Consider the following 16,035-nt stretch of genomic DNA (forward strand, 5'->3'; position numbering starts at 1 on the left):
TATCAAAAATAATGATTAAAGCAATCTCCATACAGAAAGATACAAGTGCAAGGAAGACTGGTTTGATAAGGAGAAGAGAAGAATGAACAAATTAATTAGGATCCATTTTGAGTGGTCCTGCGAAAACACAACTGGAATTCAGGTATTAACAATGAGAGTGGACGGCCAGGAAAGGCAAGGACAGATGATTTTTGGAGGGAGACATACGCCAGCAAAACTGTTCTGTGATGGGCTCTGAGCAGGAACAACACTCAGTGCTTGCTCACCATTGGTGCAGACCACACAGACATACGCATGTTAGATGATCTGATTGGCTTCAGCAAGATACTTCGTTATCACCTCAGGCCTCACATGTGAAAGAGAAGGGATAAACGTGCCAAGATTGCCAGGTGGTGGTGGTGCACGCCTTTAATCCTAGCACTTGGGATACAGAGGCAGGTAGATTTTTGTGAGTTCGAGGCCAGCATGGTATACAAAGCCAATCCAGGGCTGTTACCCAGGGAAACCCTGTCTCAAAAGAACAAAATAAATCAACAAAAAAAGAAAAAGAAAAATGTGAAGCTCATAGTATTTTCTTTGTAAATTATTTAGCACATTTCCTGGAAAAAGGAAAACATTCAGTTCATCTAACTATTATTAATAGTAATGGACAGTAAGAAGTGATTGCATTTAGATGGAGCCATAGAGAGGAATAGATGGTAGCTCTCTACCCTGTTTAAGAACTCTTGTTCTTGGGGTCTGCCCTTTAAGCCCACTGCCTGCAAGTAACAATTTGCCATGCCTTGCACACTAGGCCACTGCCATCCATTTCTTGCCACTTCGTACAATAACTGGTTCCCAAATGGTGTTTTATTTTTGCATGGCACTGATACGTAGAGTTGTAGGAGAGGGTGGGATTGCCAAATTAAGAATGTAGAGCCGACCATGGGCAACAACTGTACTTGTTTACAGTGGTGAGATGCTGCTGCTGCCAGAAAAGCTGGGTATTCAGCTTCCATTGCTTGGGAATGAAGACAGTTAGTGTTACAAATTTCACCAAGGTCTAGGAGGAAGGGGAGACTAAACGAGGAGCCAAATGTACCCAGAGCTTTGCTTCAGAGAGTGCAGCTTCAAGAACCTGTGGACAGAATGCAGAGAGCAGAATTAAAATCTAGATGGCATGAGGAAGTAGAGACATTCATTGTTTTGGGCATACGTGGGATTTCTCTCTCAAGAAACCCATGGTAATGATAAGGAGGGGTGACTATTTTTAATGCATTGCAGGTTAAAATGTTTCTCATCATTGTTCTTGAAAGTTGAGGGAAAGAGTTACAATGTAGGTAGTTACAATGGTAGCTCCTGCAGCTTCTTCTTGAGAGCTGAGTAGACAGGTTACAAGGTGTTGAGGGGGTATTCTATGCTGTGTCCTGCAGATAGGTCTGCATTGGCCAGTCTGAACACTTCTCCCTGCAGAGGGAGGAAGGCCAGTCTCAATGAAGCTCCTGCAGCCTTCTCCTTTCTGGTGTTCAGTGCTTGTCATTCAAGCAGTATAATATGTCCAGGTCCTGTGCAGAGTTCGCAGCAGACTGGGAAGCACTCCAGCATTAGCTAATGGAAGAGTGGAAGATGCTCAAAGGGACAAAGATTCTCCCACTGCAGCTCTTTCCGACTCTCCCTGAAACACGTGGACGCTTCTGAGGCTTAACCAGTGTTGATAGTTTACAACAATCTATTTTGTAAGTGTGCCTAAGTTGGCAAACAGTCACATAGGTTCTGTTTTGTTGTGAATAAATAGCATGTCATAGTTTTATGCTATTTCAAAACATTATTTAAAACAAAACTTCCTTTGAAAGCCACAATAGTCTCTTACTCCAAATATTTATTTAGACCATATTGTTTAAGTATATGTAATTCCCTTAAGCAGGAACTGTAATCTATGCAAGTCTGAATCTTAAGAAGGTAGGCCTTATGGAATTTATAGAAACACAAAATGAGTATTCCAGGGCTTAAGTGTTTATATATAAAAGGGTTGAGGTGTTCCAGTGTTTTATGTTTGGTTATATAGAATTCATGAAAAAGAAAGCATCTGAAAAGATTTCATTCACAAATGAACCAGATGGATAATGTTATTTCAATAGTAATAAATGAATGAATTAGCCAGTGCCACGGTGTGTGTGTGTGTGTGTGTGTGTGTGTGTGTGTGTGTGTGTGTAACTAAAAGATGTAGATCTTTTACTTGTTTTTGTCTTGATTATTACTAAAATTGAATTTTTGCTTTAAATGATATAATACAGAAAATTTTGGCAAAATGATTAACATCAAAAAATGATTCAAAGTGATTGATATCAGTTATTCTAGTGTTAAAAATTGTTTTTGGAATATTATTTTTATTGCCTATTCCTTGATATTTTAGAAAACAAATGTTTTAAAAATATTTATATAAGTTTGTACTAATGTACTTCAAGTATTTTTAATGTTAATATAATAATCTCCATGTCTGAACCTATAACTGGATACATTGAGAAGCACCTTGTATTTAGTGGAAACATTGTATGTTAAACTTTTGGTCACAATCAGATCATGAGTTCTTTAATCAGTCAGTCAGCATGCTATGTGTGTAAGCTGTTCATAAACATGTTATGATATATCAGTCAGTACAGGAATTGGGAAGTGAGCTTTTAGAAGATTCCTCATGCCCACCTAGCTCTTTAATCACTAAACATGCAGCCAACCTTATAACCTTAGATAGGGTGCAGTCTGCTGACTGGGTTAGAAGAAACTCCGAAGTAACTGATGGATTGTCCACAAGTGTCACCTTTGTACTGAACAAAAGAAAGAATTAAGTCTGAACGGCGCGTAGATTGAGGACTGTTGCATCTAAAATGGGGTTGGTACCCACGGAGAGAGCGTTCATTAGTGAAACATGAAGTCTTTAAACCTACATGGCCTGTACATAGAGAGAAAAAGTCCATTGAGTTCAATGTGCTACAGATGGACTGATACTAGGGAAGTAGTTATGTGAAACCCAGATGCTTTTAGGAAGGTGAGCTTCTGAGTATCTTAAGTGTAGTCGCCAGGTGCCCATCCACACTTTCAGGGTCCTCTTTGAGGGTCCTCACCCCATCCCAGCCATCCTTGATTCTCTCTGAATCTCTAGGGAGATGTTTTCCAGCAGCTCAGATAGCGCCAGTAGATTGTTAGTGGGTGAGTAATCAAGATAAATCCCTTCTGTTTCTAGAATTTCCGTGCAGCTAAAAGTCATATATACAAGGTAGTTTTATTAGCTGGTGTGTCTTGTGGCACAGGTCAGCTGGTTTAGCACAGTTTCTGAGCATGGATTTCACTCATAGAAAGTTATACTCCATTTATGGAGCTTTCTAAGAGTTCACTTTATAATAAGAACTGGTGAGATGATTTTTATAAAATGCTTGTACAGAATTTAAAGGCATTTCATGTGTGTGTGTGTGTGTCAGTTTTCTATGACAGAATTGTATTTTTCTAAGAGTAGAATCTTCATGTAAATCTTTTTCTGTTTTATATCTGATCTCAAAATAAAGTTTCAACTTATTTTCTTGTCATCATTAAAATAAAAATATCGATTTTATTTTAATATATTGATAAAACTAGAATTAATAAATCATAGGAAAGGCAAGAGATTGGGAAATGGTAGCTATAGGCATTTAAATGAAAGCTAGTAAAGGGGATTTTTCTAATAATTATCATTTGTCTGCCGTATTTTACTTTTACAGATATTTCCCTTGAACAATATTTGGCTGGTACATTTTTGAATGTGTGCTGTTTTGCATTATCGTGAAGTAGTTAAGTTAAATAAACATACACAGCAGCAGCAGAATTGTTTTTCTCTTTTGGAGATCTAGTGTCAAAAATCCAGTGTCCTTGGAAAATATGATCCTTTATCCACATTTATCTTGTTTTATCTTTGTATCTAAAGACTTAAGATACTGTGTTCATCTTTGCCTTCTCAACCCTTTGTTGTAAAATATTTTCATATAAACTTTATTTTCAAAAGCCTTCAGACCTTTAACCAACATGAAACCTTTAATGGTGAAGATGGCACTGTTTGCTAAAACCAGTGAGAAGTCGTATGCTTCCCAGCTGACGCTGATGCCTCTGCTCCTCTCATTTCAGGCCATCCGCTGCACACTGGTAAACTGCACGTGTGAGTGTTTCCAGCCTGGGAAGATTAACCTGCGGACGTGTGATCAGTGTAAACATGGCTGGGTGGCGCACGGTGAGGAAAATCTAGACTCCCCTCTCTGTCGTTCTCGTTATGTCCCTGTGAGTGTGCACATACACTCAGTGTTTTGCTTTTGTTTTTGTTTTAGAGAGTAGTCACTGACCTGAAAAAGAGAGCAGTTAGCTGTGCTCCAAGTGTTAGCTAACGTGCATTCTGCAGCTCTCAAACAGCGTATCCTCCTCCCCGGGAAGAAAGACTAGGCAGGCAGCTCTCGGCAGAAGGGCGAGATGTTTATAGAATCCTTGGGCAGTGGGGTTCACACTGAGCACAGCAGCAGCCAACAAGTACCAGGCCTGATGGAAACTCAAACATACCACAGTTGGCCTTTTCAGGGCCTGGACCTCAGAGGGAAGCTGGCAAATCTTCCTTGCTTGAGATCTCCTCCTCAGTGACTACACGCCCTTGTCGTGGGTGCTGAGTTTATCCCTCCAGATGTTAAACTCTGTATGGTTTAAGGAAGGTGAGCAAGTGGCTGGTATCTGAAAAAGCAACCTGTAAATAGCCCTTCAGTCTGCACTGGGATTAGAGGAGACCCACGATGTTAAAGACTGCACTGTGTGTAGGTGTCATCGGAGTGAGGGTGGCCCAAGCAAAGATTCCAGTGGAGATTGTTTGCCAGGTACAAAGAGCTGTTCCGTCAATGTGGTTTTACTGCATATCTAACATATTATTGTGTGTGGTTTATGTTTATTGTGTTTAAGCAAAAGGAGACATGGAAATAAGCAGACGTTTCTCCCCCTCCTAGACTGTGTAATTTTAAAAGATAGGTAATGTTTATGGAAGAAACCCTGGCTTGAGTTTTTGACAGCCTCGGGTATTGGCTCTTAAGTGGACATACTCTTCATTCCCCAAGAGTGCCAAACATTCAGTGGGTTGTATTTTTTATAAATGTCATGTTATTCTAGCAAGATCTGAGGTAACACCACCAGGCCATGTCTTGAAATGGTTTTAATTCATCATGTACCTCGCTTGCTTGGGCTTGTGTGTTGGAGTTGAAGGGACCTCTCGACCGTGCTCCCATGAGAGAGATAGTCACATAAGGAAAAGTATTGGAAGGAGTGTGCTTGGGTGACACACCATAATCCTGTGACTAGTCCTTCAGAGAGAGAGAACTCTTCCTGGCTTCCTTAAGAAAGCCAAGATGCTTAACACTTAGCCCAGCGGCAGGCAGCAGAGCTGGTGCTGTGCTGGTGACTGCAGAGCTGCTAGAGGACTTCAGCTGTTCCTCCACTGGCTTCCTAGGGCCTCCACCCCAAAATTTCCTGCATGATGAGGTGTGTGGAGTCAGTTTGGGCACAGACTATTCTGAGGTGACTGGGTGTCTTAAACAACAGACGTTTATGCTCCTGTAGCTCTGGAAGGTAGATCCCGGAGCTGCAAGCAGAGCTAGTTTTACCCTGAGGGCCTTGTAGTCTTTGGGTGGTTTGTCTAGCGGGGTCTCTGCCTCTGTGCTTGCCTTTGGTGTCTGCTAGTGCTCCTGCTCTGCCCCTACTTACCAGGGCCCCCGTCACACTGCTGCTGAGGGCCACCCCAAGGCTCTCATCTTAACTTAATCATATCTTTCTAAGGCTACATATCCAAATATAGCCACATTCCGAGATACCGAGATGTGACTTCAAGTATATGAATTTTGGGGGAGCACAATTCAGCTCATGACACTTTTCAGACATCCTTTTTTTATTTCCTGGAGGAAATTGTGTGTGTGTGTGTGTGTGTGTGTGTGTGTGTGTGTGTGTGTGTGTGTGTCTTATGTGTGCTTGCTCATGACCCTCTTACTCCTGTCTTTGGTGTACTGAGTTTACAGACATTCACTGCCGTGCCTCACTGAGAGCATTGGTGTGCTTGGATAGACTTGCACTACTGTGCCTAACTAAAATTCTTGGTTTTGCTAGAAAATAATTAGAGACTTTCTGCTCCTTACACATCATGTGAGGTCATTGGAGGCATAGTGATACAGAGTCTTCTAAGGAAAAAAGAAGTTATGGCTCTTTCCTTTAATAGTGTGTTACTTAACATGACCCTCGACTCTCTTACTTGTAAATTATGATACTAATGGTAGTGTTTAGTGCTGGAGGTGTAGCTCAGTGCTCGAGTATGTATTTAAGTATTTGCAAAGTCCTGAGTTCTCCTGTCAAATGATACTTTGTAATCTTACAGTGGAAAACGAGTGATAAAATAAAGGCTTTAATAAATATTCTATTTGAAAAATCCATATTGGGCAGAAGTCGTACAGTAAAGAGGGGTTAATAATTAAACAAAGGGCTTTTATTTTCCATCCAGAGCCTCCTTGTGTTAGCATCCTGTATCTACTGTGGGAGTCTCGGGAGACTAACGGTTGACCGTGTCACTAGAATTTGTTTTATATATCCACTTCCATGTGCATATTACATTAGTTGGGTAGTAAAATACAAATGCTGGTTTTATTCCTTCCTGAAAAACATGTTTTAGTCCTGGCCAGTAAGTTTTTTTTGGAGACTTTTTGAAGGATGTGAGTTTTTACCATCTTGAATAAGATGTTTCTATTACAGTAAAGTCTGCCTTCCCTACTGTATTATTACAAGTGCTTTTGCTAAGATAATTAATTTGGGGATTTCTCAGATCTAAGTAAAATTAATTCCAGTTGTTTCCCTCGCAGTTATCATCTTGACCTCTCTTCTACCTCATAATATGGACATATCTGTGCATAACTTGAAATAAATACACGGGGGTTTGCAGAGCCCACCCTCCCCCCTTCATTAGGGCAAGCATGGCAGTGAGGGTTGGCTCCGGGCCTTTGAGTTGGCAGTGGCATGAGAGCACCCACTCATTTTGCCCCTAGCATTTCCACTAATTGCTGCGTTCCCTCCCCCTGCACAGAAACCCTGAAATCATGTCTCCAATTATTTCTGCTCAGGTGAGACACAGCCGTCTTTCTGGCCGTGTTACCCCTAGTGTCCTGTGTGGAACAAGGAGGAAGTGACTCTGCCTTTCCAGTATGGGAATTCTCTTCAAAACTGTGTGAGACAGAAAAGGTGCTACACTAGCACACAGTACTGACTGTGCTGTCTTGTGGTAGCATTGGTTACATTCTACTATTGCTACTGTGATTTTAAAGCACACATACACGCACAAATGTGTGCACACGCATACAGGAGTAATTGCTGCTTACAGATAACCGAGTGCCTAACTTGCACATTCTTTATTGTTAAAAAAAAAAAAAAGCTAGAAAAATTTTGGTCTCTTTTGAATAAGTAAGTGTCTTCTTACATCTCTTTTGTTATTTGTCTCTAACGTGTTGGGTTTCATGTGCCATTGTATAACATATACAGACTCACACACATATGTGCATGTTATATATGTGCACACTCCATAGCCTTACACATTGCTTCTTGAGCTTGAGTGAATTAAAGGCATTAACTGCCTTCAAGAAACATTGGAGAGATGTTTTAAGATATTTGAAGAGGGATTAATTCATCCTCTTACAAAACCTGGGTGTTGAAGTGACTTAGGGGGCAGCATTGCTCTTTACGATTTATTCTTTAAAATCTTTAGCACTAATGAGTCTGGGTGGGGGCACTCAGAACAGTTATTGGATGCCAGTACGATTTCCTACTGAGCAAAAGTTAATAAATGATTTCCTATTTCCCCCGTTTAACGAATGTTAGCTCTTTCGCTAATAATCGAAAGCAAGGTTTGTTGAATTTAATTTTTTCAAAAACAAACTTGTTTTCTTGGTATAGGATAGCCGCCTGATGTATGTAATAACTTAGCTGATGGATTCAGGGCTTCTAACTCTGCCATGCTTTTATTTGAAACCCCTATAAAGGGCTGTGGCATCCTGCTACCTAATTTATTTTGCTCCTGTTCTCCCATCTAGCCTGTGTTCTCTCCGCATATCGTCCCTGCATTTGCCCAGAATGATCTGAGTTAGTTCTGGAAGTGAGGTTTTCCTACAAGGCCACCCTTGCCGGTGCAAGAATGCAGATAAAATAGAAGCCTGTGCGCACAACAGGGCTGTTTCTTTGTGATACGTTTTTTCTTGGTAGAAATTCAGTTTATATTTTGATTCTTTCTTCCAACACTAGACTTCAGACTTCCAGCAACCACTTGCAGACTTGAGTCTTCAGTCAAAGATTTGGCTAATAAAAACAAGTATTACCAGAATCTACTTGGTGCTGGGTGAGGTGCATGAGAACAAGGAAGGGGTCTTTTCTCCAGTCTCTGCTCTGGCTGTCAGGAGACATGCCGCCACCAGGAGCAGCTGCCTTGGCGAAAGCCATTTATTGTCTATTATTTGTAACTAAGTCGTAGTGCCCATAGTCCAGATAAAGACATTATTTCTAAACCTGTAAATTCAGAGGAGGGTAAATAAAGTAGCAAACATGAAAATAAACTAGATTCTAAATGGAGTTTTTAGGAAATACTTAATTATAAGCCAAGACTATCTTGATATTGTTTTTATACAATGGTGTATACCTTAGTTTCATAGGTAGTAAAGAGTGTAGGTCAATTTTCGAAATGTAATTTATGTAATTTTCCCCTTTACTGAACTAGTAGTAATTTTCACTTCTGATGAACCCTATTTGTTCAGATTGTCTCCGTTTTACATTTCCTCCAATCGAAATCAGTTCTGCTGCTCCTGAGTTTGCAAGATGTGTTAGAGGACATTTGGAAAGAACGGGAGGATTGATCAGTAAGCAGTATAATGCTCAGCTTGGTGAATTTCACAGCAGCGCATGGAGTACAAATTATTTTCTTTATAAACCACTTCAGCATTGAGAAAAGAAAAATCTCCTCCCCCCAGCTGAGTGATGCTAAGACTTTCCTTCACTTCCAGGTGATCTGCATTAACACGGGGATTGTTTGTTTTGGCTGGTGCGTCTCTATAAGAATGCTGTTGCCCTGGAATTCTTGAGACCACTGCTTTATTATGTTCTGTTAAGATGATTTCCTTTCATTGCTTGCAGTTATTTAGGGAAAGTATAATCCTACGTTGTTACTTTAATTCTTGCTTCATCAAACCTGCTTCTTTCCTACCCATGTTTTATCTAAACTTTTTAACTTTCTTAGTGTAAATTGAGCAGGCTTGCATCATGTGGACCGCCTATCACTAACTGCTTATTAAACATATATGTAAAGTATTTTGCCATGTGACCTTTAGTCCTGTGACATATGAGATGCTGGAGAAAATAAAGTTAATTGAGAGTCATATGCCATCCTACTTGATGATTTAATGCACTGCAAGGCATTATTCATACAGTGGATTTATTTTAAGCATTTCTTTTAAAGATTAATTTTAAAAGATTATATGTGTGCATTTGTGCATGCTCATGCATGTGCCTGCAGGCCTATGTGCAAATACACACACACATGCACTTGGGTTGGGGAATATAATTAAGTTCAGGTGCTTGCATAGACCAAAAGAAGGCATTGGATCACCTGACGCTAGAGTTACAGGCAGTTATGAGCCTTCCTGTGTGGGTGCTGAGAACCAAACGTGGGTCCTCTGCAAAAGCAGTACGTATTTATTAATTGCTGAGCTATTTCTCCAGCACCAGTTTAAACCCTATCTTTGTATAATCCATGGAGCTTGATTTTTCTTCACAGTATCATTAAACTTGAATTTCCAGCTTTTATTTAATATGTCTTATCATTCTAGAGACCCTCACTCAAATGGAAAGTACAATAAAATTGTAGTGATTTTTTTTAAATATAAGGTCAAAGATGTAGCATTTATTTACTAAATGTATAAGCTTCAGTTGACTTTCTATTATAAGACCCAGTTTGTAAAATAAAATTCTAATCCAGGGCATCTTGTAATCAAAACTCTTGGTTATATTAGCCCTACATTTAGAATCACGAGCTCTTGGAATTCTGTTTACAAATTCCTCAAATTTATTGGAGACGTGGTACCTTATAAAGACTTGAGCAGGACAGATCAAAACCAGTGCTTTGTTTCTTATCATACGAGAGGTCACATGTCTTCATTATTTGTCTTGGTCTTTGTTAGGCTTATGAATTGTCTAAACATCCATGAAACAAGTTTGTTCTCAACCAGTATCTTGTGTCTCCAAAACGTTCTCCCTGACTTGTAGTAGTAAGTTTTCCTTCTCCATCCAGTTTTCTCGCTCTAAATTTTTCCCTTCATGTTAGAAAGTCCTCTATCCTAAGCATAAAACATAATGTTCTATGCACTCCTGTTTATTTCAAGGGACTTGGCAGTAGTGTCTATATAATAATTTATAGAATTATCAGGATAAATAGGAAACTGGAAAAAAAGAAAACTGACCCTTTCTTTGTTCAAGGAAGTTAATGTTCTCACCTCAAACCTACTACAGAGTTCTGGCCTAACTTAACTGACCTGGACATGGTATGTCAACAATTGTTGCTTTGGAAGAACATTTTTAGCGGATTTTTAAAAATCTGGTGAGCTGCACAGCAGATACTTGTTTGGGTGCTCATAGCATAGTGCAGTAATGCTGGCCTGGGCTCAGGATAGAGACGCCACAGTGCCCGCCCTTTGAAGATGTCTTCTTTCTGTGCTGTGCTGCCCTGAAAGGGGGAGCTCGCCCAGTGTCTGCTGGCAAGAGTCTGTCTTTCTATGAGGCCCAGTTCTTCTACATAGCATACTAGAACTTGCATATACTTAGCTGCAAATTGTTAGAGAAAACAGTCTTAGCTGCCCCTGCACTCTGTTGTGGGTCCTGGTCTCTCTACAAGGACCGTCCTTGAACATTTTACACTTACTTAACTTGAGAGAGTAAAAACAAGGCCATTTCCTGCCTGGCACTGGAGACTGTTGCTTGACCTGAGGGCAGAGTGCCCTCCTAGGCCTCTCTCCTCTCCTCCCTGATCAGAGCTGATAAGCCATAAAGGGAGGACACCCTGATGCAGAGGCTTGTGCTTGATTAATGGCACTCACTGTTCTAGCGCTGAGTCTCGGCTGCTTGTTCCCACTGCTTTCTCAGCCTGCCCACCCTTCAGCTGTTGCTCTGAACTCCTTAAATTTTCTTTTAGCATAGCTCAAAAAGTACCTCCTTCTCAAAGTGCTGGGCCTTCTGCCTGCTAGTTTTTCAGATGTTTTTGTCATGGGATGTAGGATGAGTGTTGCAAGGCCTAGTGTCCTAGGTGCAGTCAGTGCTGGTTTACTGGTCAGGGGTTCCCTGGGTGAAAGTGAAGTATACAGAACTCTGTCTGAGATCACGACAAAGCTCTATGTCAATTAAAGGGAGAACGCTGGAAAGTGACTTAAAGGGTATTGAATGAGCTTGCTCTAACACTGACTTGTCAGAATCTTTTCCAGGTTATATAATTACATTTTTTCTCATTTTTCTGTGAAATATGAATAACAAAAACTCCTACACAAGGTTCTTCTAGTATTAACTGAAGTGATCTATATGATTTGCACATAGTAAAAGCCTGTTAAAGTGTTAGGTGTTATAGTTACTAAATCAGAACAACAGATATGATATATCAGAGTTGACTAGCAGAAAGATAGCTGCAGGCAGACTAATGTCTTTCTGCTGTTACACTTCTTTTATGTGCAAATTCAAGTAATAGGAATGTGCCCAAATATCACAGTGGTCTGAAGGAAGAGAATATGAGATGGGAGTTACCCTTACATTCTGGCACAAGAATTCTCGCTGTAAATCCTATTATGGAGTCAATAAAGTAATTCTAAACATTAACATTTATGAGAATACCTAAGAATTCTAGCACTTGGGAGGTAGAGGCAGGAGACTCAGAAGTTCACGGTGGTTCTCAGGTGCATGATAAGCTTGAGACCAGCCTGGGATAGATGAGAAACTGTCTCAAAGACAAAAACAAAAACAAAAAGAGTGGAGTGTCTTGAAGTGCAGTGTGGAAGGACTTTTCTTCATCGCTGAGTTCTGCGCTAGTTATCTTGGCTGTTATGCCCAGAGCTCTTTCGGAGTAATCGTTTCCTCCAGCAACTCCAGGGCCACTGTGTTTGTTCCCTACTCCTAATATGTCATATGAGCTGTGTTTGAACAGACAGAGAAGCAGCTCTACCCCAGGAGTCACTTTTTGAGAAGTGTAGACCAGTTAAAATGAGTTCAGCAAAACTGGACTAGTTATAGGGTAAACTACTTTTACCTATTTTCACACCTATCCTTTTGCTTGTGCATATTTTGATGGGTATTTTATCCATCACTACTTTATCATTTTATTACATCATAAATTTTTATATCTTGCTAACGATCCTACAGGAAGCTTAATTGTTTATAGGAACATCTTAATTAACTAGAGTTCACCAGGTTAAGCGAAACACAAATTGAAGCGGTGATAAATGAAACACCCTCCGCTCCTCTCCTTTAATTGGATGCACTGTTCAGATAAACTAGCATCTTCACCTGGGTCGTGAGGACTCATGCACAGGCATGCTGTAGTGATGCTTCCCACCGTTCTTTCTCTCCGTTGTATCATAATGGGTGGCTTCCTCCGACCTCCCTCATTCCTCTTTGGAACTGTGATAAGAATACTCTCTCTCAGGATTCTGACCTGTGTGCTGAGAATCCTGAAATATTGTTCCTGCATCCCATTTTTTGCTAAGTGTTGCCCCCTTTAGATCTCCCAAAATCAATCTGTTGTGAGCGTATACACAGATTAGTCTGTTTTAGACACTGAGGCACTACCAGAGCTCACTAGATGCTGAGGAGTGGCGTTAAGAGGTCCAGTCGCCATCTTATTTTCTCCTTCGTGTGGCTTTCCTGTCGCAATCGAAGCCCACACTGGCCTCCTGGGGTTCCCAGCGTGTTGGTGATGAGTTGGCGACACTAGGCATGGGGTCACAGAGCCATCCAATTGAAGTGGCAATTTATCTGGGCCTTAGATTCATTTGGCCAACAAGTGTGAAGTCAGTGCTAGACCTGGCTGTCCAATAAGAACTCTTCAAGTTCAAACTGAGATGTGCTGTAAGTGTAAATATAAACCAGATTGGGGGGATGCCATTTAAAAAAAAAAAAAGGTTATAAAATTATATAACAATGTTATAAAAGAAGTATTCTTATATTGGCTACATATCAACGTCTCTGATAAATGTGATAAACTTTCTAAAGTTGTTGTCATTGTTTACTTTTTTGCTTTCATCAGTGAAAGTAGAAAAATTGCAATTTCAAAAGCACCTTGAGGGCCTGGGAATGCAGTTCCGATAGGACTGTACTTGCTGTCCAGGCACAAAGTACTGGGATCAGTCCCCAGCACCACACAAAGCTGTACAGGCCTGCCGTTTCAGCACTCGCACTAGAGAGAGGCTAGAGGATCAGTCGTTCAAGGTCATCCTTTGAAATAGTTCAAGGCCAGCCCAGGTTACAGACCCCCCTCCCCGCCTCCCCCCCACCAGATTGTTGAATCCACTGTATGCCACCTTGCTGTTGGAGGCTGTCTGTGTAGAACATAAAAGTAGAAAACCCAATCTTAGGTTGAAATAGATTGGCGGCAGAGTGTTTGGAACTGGTCTGCAAACCCGAGAGCCTCAGTTCAGGCTCTAGTCTCCTCCTGGTCGCTGGGAACTCTCCCCAGAGCTTCCCACTTTAGCAGCTCCACAGTTTTCAACAATAGGCTTTCCTGTGGTGCCCTATTCCTGAGTGGGGAGCAGTTGGATGCTCTCTCTATTCCCTGTCCTGCACCCAGAGCGAGTGCCTGCTCTGAGTGCCTCTCACAGGAGGCTAGCTTCCCTGTGATGCCACCCTCCCACTGAGCCAGGGAGCCCTGGAAAGGCTACTTCATTTTTGGGATGCTTCTGTGTTATGTAAGACAAAGGTTTATGGAAATTTATCTTTTCTGTGAGTCTCTGACTCCTGAATGCCCGGTTCTTTCCCAGAAGTCCTTTGCTGTGGTAAGCAAGGCTTCTTCTTCCTTGTTTTAATTCTCAACCCTTCCTCCACCGGAGTCTTCACTCTGTGTTTCCTTTAATCTTCCTCTAAGTCTGTAGACAACAAAGTATGGGAGAGATGTATGGAAGGTTCTGTAGCTCCACTGCCTAGGAAATAAATTTTAAAGTCATTAACTTTGTTGGATCCTTAACAGATATTTGAATTTTTTTTTTAAGATACAAAACCTAGAGTCAAATAACTTTGTTTTAGTTTTAGTTCTTTCAAACTCCTTTTCCTGCAATTCTGCGAGCATAAGAAATTCTTGCTTCCGCCTTGGCTGATCATCCTTTCCACTATCAGTAAAAATTAAAAAACAAATCAACTTCTAACATAAAAGAAAACACCTGTTTGGCTTGGAGAGCTTGGCTAGGGAGATCCTTTTTCTGACATGCCAAATGCGACCATCACAGGGCCCCTGGAAAAAAATCTTTTTTTCCCCTCTCTCTATTTCATGTGAGCATTGGCAGAAACTCTGACAAGCAGTTCTTCATATTTTATTATGTTCTTGTCTGCAGAATCTCTGTCAGGCAAAAACCTTGTCAGCGGAAAACCTGTCGTAGGATCAGAGGAGACAAAAACAGGTGTCACACAGGCAGTCAAAACTGAAGGAAAAAAAAAAGATTAGGCTAAAGAGAGAGAGGCAGACAATTACATTAATGCCATTGCTTTTATCTTATAGATGTGTGTTATTATCTCGGGGTGCTGAGTGCGCAATTGCCTCACAGAAGAGTAGACAGGAGACAAGGGGAAACTTGATAGTTATTAACTGAGGAGGCAGCGTGTCAAAGCTGGATGGGGTTCAAAGTTTTACAGAGGGAAAAAATGCAAGCAGCAAGCAACGGCTGTGTGGTTCTGCTTTCGGCTACGTAAACTTAGTCGCAATCTAACGTTTTCTACTTGGAAAAAGATCATAGAGAAAAAAAAATAATGAAAGATTTGATAGGGAAGCTTTGGGGGTAGCATTTATTCTGTGTGCATGCGACTCAGTCGTAGAGACATTTCTGTCTCATAAAATCTCGCCACAATGCGAGACATGGTGGGGCATGGAGACAAGCATTTGTCAGTTCAGCTGTGTTGTTTGGGTATGTTTAAAACACCTATTATCAACACACTTTTAATTAAAAAAAGCTATTAAGAAGCCCTTTTACTAAGTGTGAACATCTGTACACGCAAGCTGTAAATTAGAAGATCACATGTGTGCCTCAGTCAGAGACTAAATGAATTTGGCAAGTGTTTTCTCTTACTGGCTTTTTAAACACAGTCATATCTAAAGAAAATAACAAATGCTACATTTCACGATTTGCATTGATTTTTTTTTTATTGTGTGTTGGTACTGATTAATAGAACTTTTCTAATTGGAAATTAGAGTCCTCATTATGATCAGATTAGTAAACAGACCCCAACGCAGCAGCAAACATCTCTTCTGTTTCTTTGTTTGCTTTATTCCCCAAAACTTGTCTTCTAAAAGCTGACGCCATGGTGACGTGAATAGTAGTTTCATTTTGCCAGTTGCTTAAACCGTGGCCGATTCTTGGTTTTGTTGATAGCTGACACGTGCCTGGCAGCCCACGAACAGAGGAGGAGGCAGAAAGTGTTGTTCCTTTCTGGTCAGTCGTACATTGGTTATGCTAATGAAACATCAAGAGACATTGTTCTGGCTGCTGGCATTTCTTGGTCATGCATTTAATACTTGGTTAGCTTAGATTTTTGCTAAGTCCTAAGACTTCCTTCTCAATCTTTTTTTCTTTTAATGGTCAAATCTTTATATCAGGTCTTTGATCCCAGGAATCATCAATGCAAAGCAGTTTGATAGTTGAGATTTGCATTACATAATCCAGCAATCCAGAAGAAGAAAAAAAAACCAGCTTCAGAAGTGCCTGTGGTAGCCCAGAGTTTTAAGGGACTCCATGTCGTGGAAGAAAGTGA

General features: G+C 40.7%; 1 protein-coding gene across 10 annotated transcripts in view; it reads left to right on the forward strand.

Moving 5' to 3' along the window:
• Positions 1–16,035, forward strand: part of Bnc2 (basonuclin zinc finger protein 2) — a 403,030-nt gene that overhangs the window by 252,340 nt on the left and 134,655 nt on the right. For all 10 annotated transcript variants that reach the window (XM_050157442.1, XM_050157444.1, XM_050157439.1 and 7 more), the window contains one exon: positions 4,129–4,231. In XM_050157442.1, the coding sequence (XP_050013399.1) occupies positions 4,129–4,231 (103 nt within the window). The remainder of the gene's footprint in view (positions 1–4,128; positions 4,232–16,035) is intronic.

The sequence above is a fragment of the Alexandromys fortis genome, unplaced genomic scaffold (assembly GCF_014885135.2).
Source record: "Alexandromys fortis isolate MF-2015 unplaced genomic scaffold, M_Fortis_MF-2015_v1.1 scaffold_64, whole genome shotgun sequence".
Lineage (NCBI taxonomy): Eukaryota > Metazoa > Chordata > Mammalia > Rodentia > Cricetidae > Alexandromys > Alexandromys fortis.